This window comes from Eucyclogobius newberryi, unplaced genomic scaffold (genome assembly GCF_026437365.1).
Source record: "Eucyclogobius newberryi isolate DKJ021-1_F unplaced genomic scaffold, fEucNew1.0.hap1 SCAF_12, whole genome shotgun sequence".
Classification (NCBI taxonomy): Eukaryota; Metazoa; Chordata; class Actinopteri; order Gobiiformes; family Gobiidae; genus Eucyclogobius; species Eucyclogobius newberryi.
In genome coordinates, this window is record NW_027315746.1 from 38,517,755 (window position 1) to 38,533,189 (window position 15,435).

The window sequence follows — 15,435 nt, forward strand, 5'->3', positions numbered from 1 at the left end:
ACATAGTGCACATAGTACACATAGTACACATAGTACACATAGTGCACATAGTGCACATAGTACACATAGTACACATAGTACACATAGTGCACATAGTACACATAGTACACATAGTACACATAGTGCACATAGTACACATAGTACACATAGTGCACATACTAAGTTTGCAAAAGGATGTAAACTGTGTCTTTCTTTCATTATTCATTGTATTTATTGATACAGAGAAAAGTTCTTTTTCACCTGTTAAAACTCAACACAGAATAAACAACAAATAAAACATTCAATACAATTAATAAATACATAAAAACACATTTAAACAAACAATCTGAGATACAATGATATAAAACAAGTGCATTGTGGGTCATCCTTGACCAGTTCTTTAAAATCATTAAAAGGCATAAAAGGATTTCATTTAAAAAGTCTCTGTGTTTGTTCCACAGGAGCAGTTTCTGTTCGACACGATGAGACTTTATAAATGTGAGAGTCAAACCTTAGAGTTTATCATTGATCCAGAAGTATTTGACAAACTTTAGAGTTTATCATTGATCCAGAAGTATTTGACAAACTTTAGAGTTTATCATTGATCCAGAAGTATTTGACAAACCTTAGAGTTTATAGAAGTATTTGTAACAGATTCAGTTCATTCAGTGTTTTCTGGAGAACAAACATTTTGTTTTATTTGAATTCATGAATCATTTTAATTAACACAGTTTTGTTGGAGTGAAAATCCTCTTGAGTCACAGGAGGAGCTCTAACATAGAGCTCTAACATACAGAACTCTAACATAGAGCTCTAACATACAGAACTCTAACATAGAGCTCTAACATACAGAACTCTAACATAGAGCTCTAACATAGAGCTCTAACATACAGAGCTCTAACATACAGAACTCTAACATACAGAGCTCTAACATAGAGCTTTAACATACAGAGCTCTAACAAACAGAGCTCTAACATAGAGCTCTAACATAGAGCTCTAACATAGAGCTCTAACATACAGAGCTCTAACATACAGAGCTCTAACATACAGAGCTCTAACATAGAGCTCTAACATACAGAGCTCTAACATACAGAACTCTAACATAGAGCTCTAACATACAGAACTCTAACATAGAGCTCTAACATAGAGCTCTAACATACAGAGCTCTAACATACAGAACTCTAACATACAGAGCTCTTACATAGAGCTTTAACATACAGAGCTCTAACAAACAGAGCTCTAACATAGAGCTCTAACATAGAGCTCTAACATAGAGCTCTAACATACAGAGCTCTAACATACAGAGCTCTAACATACAGAGCTCTAACATACAGGGCTCTAACATACAGAGCTCTAACATACAGGGCTCTAACATACAGAGCTTTAACATACAGAGCTCTAACATACAGAGCTCTAACATACAGAACTCTAACATACAGAGCTCTAACATACAGAGCTCTAACACACAGAGCTCTAACACACAGAGCTCTAACATACAGGGCTCTAACATACAGAGCTCTAACATACAGAGCTCTAAACATACAGAACTCTAACATACAGAGCTCTAACATACAGAGCTCTAACACACAGAGCTCTAACACAGAGAGCTCTAACATACAGGGCTCTAACATACAGAGCTCTAACATACAGAGCTCTAAACATACAAAACTCTAACATACAGAGCTCTAACATACAGAGCTCTAACACAGAGCTCTAACATACAGAGCTCTATTACAGAGCTCTAACATACAGAGCTCTAACACACAGAGCTCTAACACACAGAGCTCTAACATACAGAGCTCTAACACAGAGCTCTAACATACAGAGCTCTAACACACAGAGCTCTAACACACAGAGCTCTAACATACAGGGCTCTAATATACAGAGCTCTAACATAGAGCTCTAACATACAGAGCTCTAACATACAGAGCTCTAACATACAGAGCTCTAACACAGAGCTCTAACATACAGAGCTCTAACATAGAGCTCTATGTAAGAGCTCTAACATAGAGCTCTAACATACAGAGCTCTAACATACAGAGCTCTAACATAGAGCTCTAACATACAGAGCTCTAACACACAGAGCTCTAACACACAGAGCTCTAACATACAGAGCTCTAACATACAGAGCTCTAACATACAGAGCTCTAACATACAGAACTCTAACATACAGAGCTCTAACATAGAGCTTTAACATACAGAGCTCTAACAAACAGAGCTCTAACATAGAGCTCTAACATAGAGCTCTAACATAGAGCTCTAACATACAGAGCTCTAACATACAGAGCTCTAACATACAGAGCTCTAACATACAGGGCTCTAACACAGAGCTCTAACATACAGAGCTCTAACACACAGAGCTCTAACACACAGAGCTCTAACATACAGGGCTCTAACATACAGAGCTCTAACATAGAGCTCTAACATACAGAGCTCTAACATACAGAGCTCTAACACAGAGCTCTAACATACAGAGCTCTAACATAGAGCTCTATGTTAGAGCTCTAACATAGAGCTCTAACATACAGAGCTCTAACATACAGAGCTCTAACATAGAGCTCTAACATACAGAGCTCTAACACACAGAGCTCTAACACACAGAGCTCTAACATACAGAGCTCTAACATACAGAGCTCTAACATACAGAGCTCTAACATACAGAGCTCTAACATACAGAACTCTAACATACAGAGCTCTAACATAGAGCTTTAACATACAGAGCTCTAACAAACAGAGCTCTAACATAGAGCTCTAACATAGAGCTCTAACATAGAGCTCTAACATACAGAGCTCTAACATACAGAGCTCTAACATACAGAGCTCTAAAATAGAGCTCTAACATACAGAGCTCTAACATACAGGGCTCTAACATACAGAGCTCTAACATACAGAGCTCTAACATACAGGGCTCTAACATACAGAGCTCTAACATACAGAGCTCTAACATACAGAGCTCTAACATACAGAGCTCGAACATACAGAACTTTAACATACAGAGCTCTAACATAAAGAGCTCTAAACATACAGAACTCTAACATACAGAGCTCTAACATACAGAGCTCTAACACAGAGCTCTAACATACAGAGCTCTAACATACAGAGCTCTAACACACAGAGCTCTAACACACAGAGCTCTAACATACAGAGCTCTAACATACAGAGCTCTAACATACAGAGCTCTAACATACAGGGCTCTAACATACAGAGCTCTAACATACAGAGCTCTAACATACAGAGCTCTAACATACAGAGCTCGAACATACAGAGCTCTAACATACAGAGCTCTAACATACAGGACTCTAACACACAGAGCTCTAACACACAGAGCTCTGACATACAGGGCTCTAACATACAGAGCTCTAACATACAGAGCTCTAAACATACAGAACTCTAACATACAGAGCTCTAACATACAGAGCTCGAACACAGAGCTCTAACACACAGAGCTCTGACATACAGGGCTCTAACATACAGAGCTCTAACATACAGAGCTCTAAACATACAGAACTCTAACATACAGAGCTCTAACATACAGAGCTCGAACACAGAGCTCTAACATACAGAGCTCTAACATACAGAGCTCTAACACACAGAGCTCTAACACACAGAGCTCTAACACACAGAGCTCTAACATACAGAGCTCTAACACACAGAGCTCTAACACACAGAGCTCTAACATATAGGGCTCTAACACACAGAGCTCTAACATAGAGCTCTAACATACAGAGCTCTAACATACAGAGCTCTAACATACAGAGCTCTAACACAGAGCTCTAACATACAGAGCTCTAACATAGAGCTCTATGTTAGAGCTCTATGTTAGAGCTCTAACATAGAGCTCTAACATACAGAGCTCTAACATACAGAGCTCTAACATAGAGCTCTAACATACAGAGCTCTAACATACAGAGCTCTAACATACAGGACTCTAACACACAGAGCTCTAACATACAGAGCTCTAACATACAGAGCTCTAAACATACAGAACTCTAACATACAGAGCTCTAACATACAGAGCTCGAACACAGAGCTCTAACACACAGAGCTCTGACATACAGGGCTCTAACATACAGAGCTCTAACATACAGAGCTCTAAACATACAGAACTCTAACATACAGAGCTCTAACATACAGAGCTCGAACACAGAGCTCTAACATACAGAGCTCTAACATACAGAGCTCTAACACACAGAGCTCTAACACACAGAGCTCTAACACACAGAGCTCTAACATACAGAGCTCTAACACACAGAGCTCTAACACACAGAGCTCTAACATATAGGGCTCTAACACACAGAGCTCTAACATAGAGCTCTAACATACAGAGCTCTAACATACAGAGCTCTAACATACAGAGCTCTAACACAGAGCTCTAACATACAGAGCTCTAACATAGAGCTCTATGTTAGAGCTCTATGTTAGAGCTCTAACATAGAGCTCTAACATACAGAGCTCTAACATACAGAGCTCTAACATAGAGCTCTAACATACAGAGCTCTAACACACAGAGCTCTAACATACAGAGCTCTAACATACAGAGCTCTAACATACAGAGCTCTAACATAGAGAGCTCTAATATACAGAGCTCTAACATACAGAGCTCTAACATACAGAGCTCTAACATACAGAACTCTAACATACAGAGCTCTAACATACAGAGCTCTAACACACAGAGCTCTAACACACAGAGCTCTAACATACAGAGCTCTAACATACAGAGCTCTAACATACAGAGCTCTAACATACAGAGCTTTAACATACAGAGCTCTAACATACAGAACTCTAACATAGAGAGCTCTAACAGACAGAGCTCTAACACACAGAGCTCTAACATACAGAGCTCTAACATACAGAGCTCTAACATACAGAGCTCTAACATACAGAGCTCTAAACATACAGAGCTCTAACATACAGAGCTCTAACATAGAGAGCTCTAACATACAGGGGGCGCTCTAACATACAGAGCTCTAACATACAGGGGGCGCTCTAACATACAGGGGGCGCTCTAACATACAGAGCTCTAACATACAGAGCTCTAACATATAGGGGGCGCTCTAACATACAGAGCTCTAACATACAGAGCTCTAACATACAGAGCTCTAACACACAGGGGGAGCTCTAACACACAGGGGGCGCTCTAACATACAGAGCTCTAACATACAGGGGGCGCTCTAACACACAGAGCTCTAACATACAGGGGGCGCTCTAACACACAGAATCACATCATCTGCACAAGTGGATTCTACTTTGTTTTAGATTATGTCCATTTGAGTTGATGTAAATGGAGAATATAACCTGAATGAATGTTGACCTTTCACCTTATAGATAGGGGATGCTATAGAATAATTATATAATATACGAATTTGGTTATATGGGTATGAATTATTTACAATCAGGCCATAAAAACGCACTAGAGAGTAAAATTAGAGCTCAGTTGGTCAATGCCTCATCGTAAAAAAACGTTCCACGAAGAGACTATAAAGAGTAAAGAAATAAATTGGCTGATTATTTAATTTCAATGTCTCTAGATATGGAAAGTGTTGTTTTGAGCTCAATCGAACGGAAAACTTTTTCAAACTTTAAAAAAAAAAAAAAAAGTTAAATATGGCAAAGTTAAATATATACTGCAAAGTATGTTTTAGTCACAATTTAATGATAATCATAAACCGACAAGTAGTAACGGCTCTTGTCATTTTATAGCTCGAGTCAATTAACGCTGCACGCAGCAATAAAGACCCTCGCTGCCATGAGCACACTTCTGATCCCCCCGCCTACATCACCCAACAAACAGTACACACTTCATACTACTTCATTCAACAGCATGACCGCACGGTTCGACTTATGTTCACTTTGAACTACAATCAGAATCAGAAACAGAAAAGGTTTATTGCGATTGTCAATGAACAGAATTCACAAACAACATAAAACAATGAACAATGATAAAATGATAAAACAACCTATACAAGTCAAAAAGGAAAAAACAATTTAAATCTGCTATAGGATAAAAATAAAAATAGGTTTACCTATGTACACACATTTTACAGTTGAATTTACATATGTAGTGCAGAGAGTGAACAGTGCAGAGAGTGATTCAATTATGGTTAAAGTAGCAATGTTTAAAAACGGCAGAGGGATAGAAACTGTTCTTGTTACGGGAGATTCTGGTCCGGATGGACCGTAGCCTCCTGTCTGAGGGGAGTGGCCTCCTGTCTGAGGGGAGTGGCCTCCTGTCTGAGGGGAGTGGCCTCCTGTCTGAGGGGAGTGGCCTCCTGTCTGAGGGGAGTGGCCTCCTGTCTGAGGGGAGTGGCCTCCTGCCTGAGGGGAGTGGCCTCCTGTCTGAGGGGAGTGGCCTCCTGTCTGAGGGGAGTGGCCTCCTGCCTGAGGGGAGTGGCCTCCTGCCTGAGGGGAGTGGCCTCATGTCTGAGGGGAGTGGCCTCCTGCCTGAGGGGAGTGGCCTCCTGCCTGAGGGGAGTGGCCTCCTGTCTGAGGGGAGTGGCCTCCTGCCTGAGGGGAGTGGCCTTCTGTCTGAGGGGAGTGGCCTCCTGTCTGAGGGGAGTGGCCTCCTGCCTGAGGGGAGTGGCCTCCTGCCTGAGGGGAGTGGCCTCCTGCCTGAGGGGAGTGGCCTCCTGTCTGAGGGGAGTGGCCTCCTGTCTGAGGGGAGTGGCCTCCTGCCTGAGGGGAGTGGCCTCCTGTCTGAGGGGAGTGGCCTCCTGTCTGAGGGGAGTGGCCTCCTGCCTGAGGGGAGTGGCCTCCTGTCTGAGGGGAGTGGCCTCCTGTCTGAGGGGAGTGGCCTCCTGCCTGAGGGGAGTGGCCTCCTGTCTGAGGGGAGTGGCCTCCTGTCTGAGGGGAGTGGCCTCCTGCCTGAGGGGAGTGGCCTCCTGTCTGAGGGGAGTGGCCTCCTGTCTGAGGGGAGTGGCCTCCTGCCTGAGGGGAGTGGCCTCCTGCCTGGGAGTGGCTCAAATAGTCTGTGTCCAGGGTCGGCTGTGACTTTCCTGAAGTCCACGATCATCTCCACTGTCTTCTGGGCGTTGAGCTCCAGGTTGTTACCGCTGCACCAGCCGCTCCACCTCTTGTAACAGACTCATCTAAAATCTAATTTGGAGAAGGTGCTAGAGAGTTTTTTTTTAGCTAGCCACTACATTTGCATTTTGTTGGGTTCAACTTGGAAATCTTCATAAGCATCAATAAATCTTCTCCCAAAAAAATATTTATAAACGTCGATTTATTTGGACATTTTCCTAAAATTGCGATTAAAATTCATGATGACCATCATGGACGATTCTCGTCCTTTGGCTTGGCCCTAATAAAACAATATAAAAGACATTTTACCTTCTTGAGTCGCACCACTCCATCCTGTCCAGTGGAGCTAATGTCAAACATGGCCCCCTCGTCTCCTGGAACTATGGTGTACTCTACCACAGCGTTGTCCCCAGTATCAGCATCATGAGCGTGGATGCAGCCCACAGACGAGCCAGCGGGAGCGGTCTCTGGAACATGCAAGTGGAAGATACCTGTAAGAAACCAAACATGAGAAGTAAACAAGAAATCAAATAGCATTTTGAAAATGACATCTGACGTAATCACGTGTAATTAACAGTAAGTGGGGCTGTATGTACTGGTAATAATCCAGTACGTCTCTTCCAGCTCTCGCACTGTGTTGAGGTGGCTCTGGTGCGTGACAAATAAAAAATAAAAAATAAATCACTAATTTAAGGGTACATTTTTAAGGATAAATGGTTAAGCAGATCATATTTACGTCCGTGGGCCACTGGGCCACTGTAGAGATCATGTAAGAAGTGATGCGTCGTAGGTGTTTGGACTGGGAGACTTCGCTGCATGAGGGATCGAGCGCTAGCTAAGCTCTCTTCTGGGCTTCATTGCAGTAGCCTTTCTTAAAGCCAGTTCAGATCGGACTTTGATACACATCATATCCACAGTGAAACTACTTCACTGCAACAGTCTTCATTGTAGATGGCTATAATGTTTCTGATGAGGACCTTATCTGCATAACTAAAGAAAGTGCATGGCCAACAGTCTGTCCGTCTAGATCCGGGGTTCTTAACCTTTTTTCTCCAATTCCCCACTTTTTAGTGAGCCAACTCTCCATTTCCCACCACAGCATCGGTCTTTGACAAATTCGATTTTAACTCATGCAGTGTTTAGTACGTAATATACGCTTTGCTTTTTTGTGCCATTTTACGGCCCTTAATTTTTGTTTGCATATATTATATTTTGTACTAACAGTTATCACATAGAAATAAAATACATATGAAAAGATTCGTTATGTTTTTTTCTCAATTTATTTGGCCCATAAAAAACATACAAAAAAATGCAACACTAGACGCACAGGTTAATGAGACTTTTGCATTTGTTTTACCTTGACTGCCTCAATGTTCTTTTGAAATGGCGCAGCGCAAATCAGATTCAAGGTCAATCAGATTTGAACGAAGAACGATTTGGTTTTGATTTCAACCATGCTCGAAAACGCCGACTCGCACAGGTACGTGGAGGGAAATGCAACCAGTAGTGTGAGCGCCGCCACAGCAACGCGAGGATACGAACCGTGCAGAGTGGCCCAGAATGTGTTCAGGCTTTTCTCCGCAAAAACAGCCTTTGCTGCGGAGTCATGCACCAGGTCAAGAAACTGGTCTTCGATGTCTACTGCTTCCTTCGGGAAGTTGTCAACTCGAAAGCTGAAGCGATCCCTCGTGAACTCCATCATTGGGTTGTCGCTTTTGAAGTCCGGTAAATAGTGCTGAAACTCGTCCAGAAGCCTGTTGAGGTGGATGATGGCTTTGTTCTTAAAAACGTCTCGCTGATTCGCGCCAACGTTAGAAAAGCCGTTGCGCTGCGGCCAGTCTCGAACTTGCCTCGCCACAACTCAAGTTTTGAGACGAAGGCGTTCACTTTGTCTCGATGCCCGATTATATCGGAGTCCGCGCCCTGTAGCTTGCGCTTAAGCTAATTCAGGTGACTGAACATGTCCCAGCATGCACTGCAAGGCCTCATTGGAAACAGCAGCTTTCAGATCTCTTTTGTTCCTTTCTTCCAAAAATTGTGTAACTTCGGGGAGCAAATGCACAAGTCGATTTAACATGTCTCCTTTCGACAACCAGCGAACGGCGGTGTGGAACAGCAGTCATTCGTAGTCGGATTCCATATCCTGGCACAACCGTCGAAACCGTCGAAATAGTTGAGGGCGCTCGCTTTGACAAAATTCACAAGCCTGATTGCCGTCTCAAGCGCTTCTTTGAGCGGTTGTGTCATCGTCCTTGATGCGAGCGCTTCTCGCATCAAGGACAATGTATGATGAAGTGCAGGGTCACCACCTTGGGATTCTTCTGCTTCAGTAGTTTTGCGAATCCAGACCTCGCACCCAACATAGCAGGAGCCCAATCTGTCCAGGCATGGACGAGCTTGCCCCAGTCCAATCCTTCCTCCTTGAAAAAGGCGTCAACCAACTGCATGACATCGGCGGCTTGGGTTGTTTTTTCCAATGGGTGGCAAAACACCAAGTCCTCTTCGATGCTTTGGTCGTGGACGTATCGAACGAAGACAATTAGTTGAGACAAATTTGCCACATCCACGGACTCATCCAGCTGAATTGCAAAGACAGGAGACACTTTGACCTTTGCCAAGAGCTGCGACTTGATGTTGAACGACATGTCGAAGATGCAGGACTTGACAGTGTCGTTGGACAGAGAAACTTGCTTCATCTTCAACACCGCAGATTCGCCAAGCAAAATGCCAGCGCACGACACAAGGCACGGCTTTATGAGCGTCTCTCCAATGCTATGTGGCTTCTTCGCCTTTGCCACCAACAGAGAAACACCATACGATGCGTGTACTATCGCTTTCCACTCAGTTTGAAATTTTCCGCCCTGGTCCATCCTCATTTTCTTCAAGTAGTTTGCCTTCAATTCAAAAAACTGCCTCTCGTTGCCAACAAACTCGGGGTGTACATTGGAGAGGTGCTTCTTCAGTTGATGGGGTCGAATCGTTGCTGAGCGTTTTGTAGCAAATCTTCTGTCCAACCGGTCATTCCCCACTTGGCAACTCCGCCATTCCTCACAGGTTAAGAACTACTGCACTAGACTGTTCACAGTGTAGGTTCTTGACATAATGTGAATTTTACACTAGAAAACTAATCACTGAATAAGAATGACAGGATAATATAGCTATTATGTTTATGATTGTAATAATATTGTGTATTATTATTGTGAGCAAAACCTCAACATGTGAGCCCTTCGATGATACCGTGATCCCTCCCACAATATCACAATATATCGTATGGTGTGGTTCATACAGCGCTAATATCCTTCTGTGAGATATAAATATTGTTACATCTCTAATGATGCCAAACCTGATGTTCCCAACTATGTCCATGTGCCACATCAAGAACTATTAATTATAGTATATATAATAACATTCTATCTGTCGTGTGAGTCTATGTGATTACCACCCTTAAATAAGTACCATAATCATAAGCATTGTTCTGGTACCACAAACTCATGCACCAATATGGAAATGTTTGGGCCGATACCGATATTAAGTGAAAAGCTTTGGCCGATAACCGATATTGGGTCGATATATTCAAATGTTGATATGGTTATTTTAAACAATTGTTTTCTTTTTTTTTTTACTAGCAAAGCTCATTTTTATTCTAAAATAAGGATACTATTTTTAAATGTATAGAACCAGTTAGAATGCATAATACCCGTCTTTGGGGGAAAAGGAAAACGTTGTCATTTCTGGTTCATTTGACTCAGAATAAAAACTGGATTAAAGTTCAAATATAGCAGCCGCTTTCCACGGGCTGTTTCTGAAGGACGACAGACGCTTTCATTACCGAGGCATAACATCGGTCTGATGTCGGTGGTTTTGGACTGATACCGGTCGATACTGGGCCAGAACATATCGGTGCACCCATCATTTAAAATAAAGAACGTGGATATCATTTTAGCTTAGCAACATAATACATACATAATTACAATAATATAATAGAAGCCTCAAAAAATTGGTCATGTAACAACCCTCTGAGTTTCATCAAACTTAAAATAAATATAATATAATGTGACAGCCGAAGTTAACTCACATACCCCATGTCGGTGGATCTAATTCCTGCTGCTGTTCAATTCTCTGTGTTCTGCATTTCTGCCTCCGCCGGTGTGTTTTTACCCTCATGTCACCAGTAGAGTAGCCAGAAATGCAAAACTTTGCTGCAGTCGCCTAAATTCTTCACAAACACAGCAAAACTTTGCTCGTTGACGAATCCCATCTGCCAAGAGTGTGGTGAGGAACACCCTCTTACTGGATGTCTCCTGTGAGCCTGGCAGGAGGAAAACACTTGTTCCTTATCTCGGTGATGGTGGATCGACGTCTCCTTCTTTTGCCGGGTCAGTATTGCAACTGGCGTCCCGGATACAATGTCTGGAACCACGGACTCAAAAAAACCTTTAAAGTCAGTTATTCTGGTTTTCCTCTGGGACCGCCACACATTTCTGTGAGACATCCAGAAGATTGCTCTTCAAGTTTTCCACCTCGGCTCTCAGCTGGACATGTCCAACTCTGTTATTTTGGTCTCAGCTGGACATGTCCAACTCTGTTATTTTGGTCCCTTTGATGCTTTTTCACGCTGCAGTGCGATCAGCATCTCCACAAACTACATGAGCTAATCACATTTACCACATAAGAGCTCTCTCAAACAAATTCCTTATAACTGTATTACGGTTAAATAATATAGTTAGTTTACAATTAGTTTATTTAATTGAGACAGTGTTTTTGTGCTGGACAATTATTAATTGGGCCAGGGATGTTCAGATTCACAACCACAGATACACCGTGTAAAAAGCAGTACTGACTCTTGGCGAATCGTGGCGGGTTGTCGTTGACGTCGCTCAGGGTGACGTTGACCGTGGTGGTGGATGCCAGACCCCCCAGCTGACCCCCCATGTCTTTTGCCTGGAGCAGAACCTGGTACTCCGCCTTCATCTCGCGGTCCATGTTGGTCAGAGCCGTCCGTATCACTCCTGAAACCACATGGATGGGAAATCAGATTACATTTTTAAATGACACATGCATAATATTATTATGCAACATTTGTTTTAAAAGCTTTGACCCATGTTATAATAGTTTCCCCTTCTAGTTGTATTTAGTGATTCATTTAAGTTTGAATAATCATTATTCTCCTGCATTCATGACACCATTAAACCGAGCGTACAGAAGATAAAAGCAATATGTCTCACAAATGACATAATGCCCTCGATCGAAGCGAAATAAAACTGTTTTTATCTTAGATTTGAACATTGTCAGAGTAGAACCTGTTTCACATCTTCAGGAAGAATGTTCCAGATGAAACACAGATTCTCCATGTTTAGTCCTGACTCTGGCACCAGCAGGAGGCCGGTCCATGTTTAGTCCTGACTCTGGCACCAGCAGGAGGCCGGTCCATGTTTAGTCCTGACTCTGGCACCAGCAGGAGGCCGGTCCATGTTTAGTCCTGACTCTGGCACCAGCAGGAGGCCGGTCCATGTTTAGTCCTGACTCTGGCACCAGCAGGAGGCCGCTCCATGTTTAGTCCTGACTCTGGCACCAGCAGGAGGCCGGTCCACACACTGATCTGTTGGATGCAGTGACAGAGTGAATCCACTGGTCCATATTCACCTGCGACAGTGAAACATAGATCTGACTCGTCTGCATCATGTGATACATTTTCACTGCGTGTCATGTGACCTATCTGCAGCATGTAGAGGTTGAACAGAAGGGGACCCAGGACTGACCCTTGGGGCCCTCCACAGGTCAGGGGCATGTGGTCTGAGACACAAAGTACTTCCTGTCTTTCAGATAGGACCTTAACCAGTTTAGGGCGGGGCCAGTGATGCCCACCCAGTCCTCTAGTCTCTGTAAGAGGGTCCCACCCTGTCCTCTAGTCTCTGTAAGAGGGTCCCACCCAGTCCTCTAGTCTCTGTAAGAGGGCCCCACCCAGTCCTCTAGTCTCTGTAAGAGGGTCCCACCCTGTCCTCTAGTCTCTGTAAGAGGGTCCCACCCAGTCCTCTAGTCTCTGTAAGAGGGTTCCACCCTGTCCTCTAGTCTCTGTAAGAGGGTCCCACCCAGTCCTCTAGTCTCTGTAAGAGGGTCCCACCCAGTCCTCTAGTCTCTGTAAGAGGGTTCCACCCTGTCCTCTAGTCTCTGTAAGAGGGTCCCACCCAGTCCTCTAGTCTCTGTAAGAGGGCCCTACCCAGTCCTCTAGTCTCTGTAAGAGGGTCCCACCCAGTCCTCTAGTCTCTGTAAGAGGGTCCCACCTTGTCCTCTAGTCTCTGTAAGAGGGTCCCACCCTGTCCTCTAGTCTCTGTAAGAGGGTCCCACCCAGTCCTCTAGTCTCTGTAAAAGGGTCCCACCCAGTCCTCTAGTCTCTGTAAGAGGGTTCCACCCTGCCCTCTAGTCTCTGTAAGAGGGTCCCACCCTGCCCTCTAGTCTCTGTAAGAGGGTCCCACCCAGTCCTCTAGTCTCTGTAAGAGGGTCCCACCCAGTCCTCTAGTCTGTAAGAGGGTCCCACCCAGTCCTCTAGTCTCTGTAAGAGGGTCCCACCCTGTCCTCTAGTCTCTGTAAGAGGGTCCCACCCTGTCCTCTAGTCTCTGTAAGAGGGTCCCACCTTGTCCTCTAGTCTCTGTAAGAGGGTCCCATGATGGACAGTGTCAAAAGCAGCATCAGATCAAACAGAATTAAGACTGAGGCTTTGCCCGTGTCAGTGTTCAGGAGGATGTCATTTGTCACCATGACAACAGCAGTCTCAGTCACCATGACAACAGCAGTCTCAGTGTGATGAGCTCTAAAACCTGAAAAACATCTAATGGGTTGTCTATTTAGAAGAAATCTGTGAAAGGACTGTCCCAAAATGGCAGATTAGAGATGGACCGGTCAGGACTCAGTACTGCCACTCCCCCTGACCACTCCCCCTGACCACTCCCCCTGACCCCTGCTCTTCTTTAGGAGAGGCTTTATGACCACTCCCCCCTCCCCCTGCTCTTCTTTAGGAAAGGCTTTATGACCACTCCCCCTGACCCCTCCCCCTGACCCCTGCTCTTCTTTAGGAGAGGCTTTATGACCACTCCCCCTGACCCCTCCCCCTGACCCCTGCTCTTCTTTAGGAGAGGCTTTATGAGCGCAGTTTTCAAAGACATTGGGAATGTTCCAGATTGAAGCTTTAACTATGTGAGTGATGGTGCTAATAAACTGTTCAGCACAGACTTTAGAAATCTGGAGGCTCACACATGGAGGCAGCTGTAGATGAACTCAGACTGGTGATGATCTCATGGACAGTTTTGTCAGTTACTGGTGCAAAGTGAGTTAGCTCTAAGTGTCTCGGTGGTTTTAGGGTAATTTTTTGCATTGTGGGATTTATAGCATTTTTAATGCCCTGAACTTTGTCATTAAAGAATAATGCAAACTCATTACACTTGATGTGGAAATGAGTTCTAACGGCAGCTGAGCTGGAGGGTTTGTTCATCTGTTACTGTGGCAACAGGACACGCCCGTTGTTACTGCAGCTTCCAATTATTTCAGAGAAATATCTTTCCCTAGTTCTACATAAAATGAGGTTGTCCATGTTCAGCTTCTCTTTGTAAATCTCTTTGAGCTTTGACTTGCTCCATTTCCGTTCGGCCCTGCGGCACTCCCTTTTCTGTGCCCTGACCCAATCATCATGTCTCCACGGCGCCTTCTGCTTATTTTGAACCATTTTAGCCTTTATAGGGGCGATGGTGTCCAGAACATTCAAAACACTCGATGTAACAGAGTTCAACAAATCATTTACATTAGAACATGAGACATTTTCAAAGTTTATCATTTCCATAAACAGTGCACCTGTGCCATCACTTATGTGTCTCCTCTGAACAACTGCAGGACCAGCCTCTGAACAGCTGCAGGACCAGCCTCTGAACAGCCTCTGAACAGCTGCAGGACCAGCCTCTGAACAACTGCAGGGCCAGCCTCTGAACAACTGCAGGACCAGCCTCTGAACAGCTGCAGGACCAGCCTCTGAACAGCTGCAGGAACAGCCTCTGAACAACTGCAGGGCCAGCCTCTGAACAACTGCAGGACCAGCCTCTGAACAGCTGCAGGACCAGCCAGTGGTTTAGGAAAAACAGACGGGTCAAGAAGACACAGAAATGATCAGACAGAGCAGCATCGACCACAGTGACATTTTAAATATTTACACCCTTTGTAATTATGAGATCTAGAGTGTGCCCTCTGCGTCTCCGCTGTGGGTGGGGCCTCTCTGCTCTGGGTGTGGCCATTCTGCTGTGGGTGGGGCCACTCTGCCGTGGGTGGGGCCTCTCACATGTTGAATGAGACTGAAGGTTTCAAGGACAGCATGAAGCTGATTAGCGTTTCTGTCACAAATATTATCCCTATCCACATTGAAATCACCTGTAATGACCAAACCATCAAAGTCTG

The 15,435-nt window shown here is 44.2% G+C and overlaps 1 protein-coding gene across 1 annotated transcript in view; it reads right to left on the minus strand.

Moving 5' to 3' along the window:
• Positions 1-15,435, minus strand: part of LOC140356779 (cadherin-12-like) — a 91,642-nt gene that overhangs the window by 49,964 nt on the left and 26,243 nt on the right. Inside the window, exons 5-6 of the mRNA XM_072441976.1 lie at positions 11,841-12,008; positions 7,309-7,490 (exon numbers count right to left, since the gene is read on the minus strand). Coding sequence (XP_072298077.1) covers positions 7,309-7,490; positions 11,841-12,008 — 350 coding nt within the window. The remainder of the gene's footprint in view (positions 1-7,308; positions 7,491-11,840; positions 12,009-15,435) is intronic.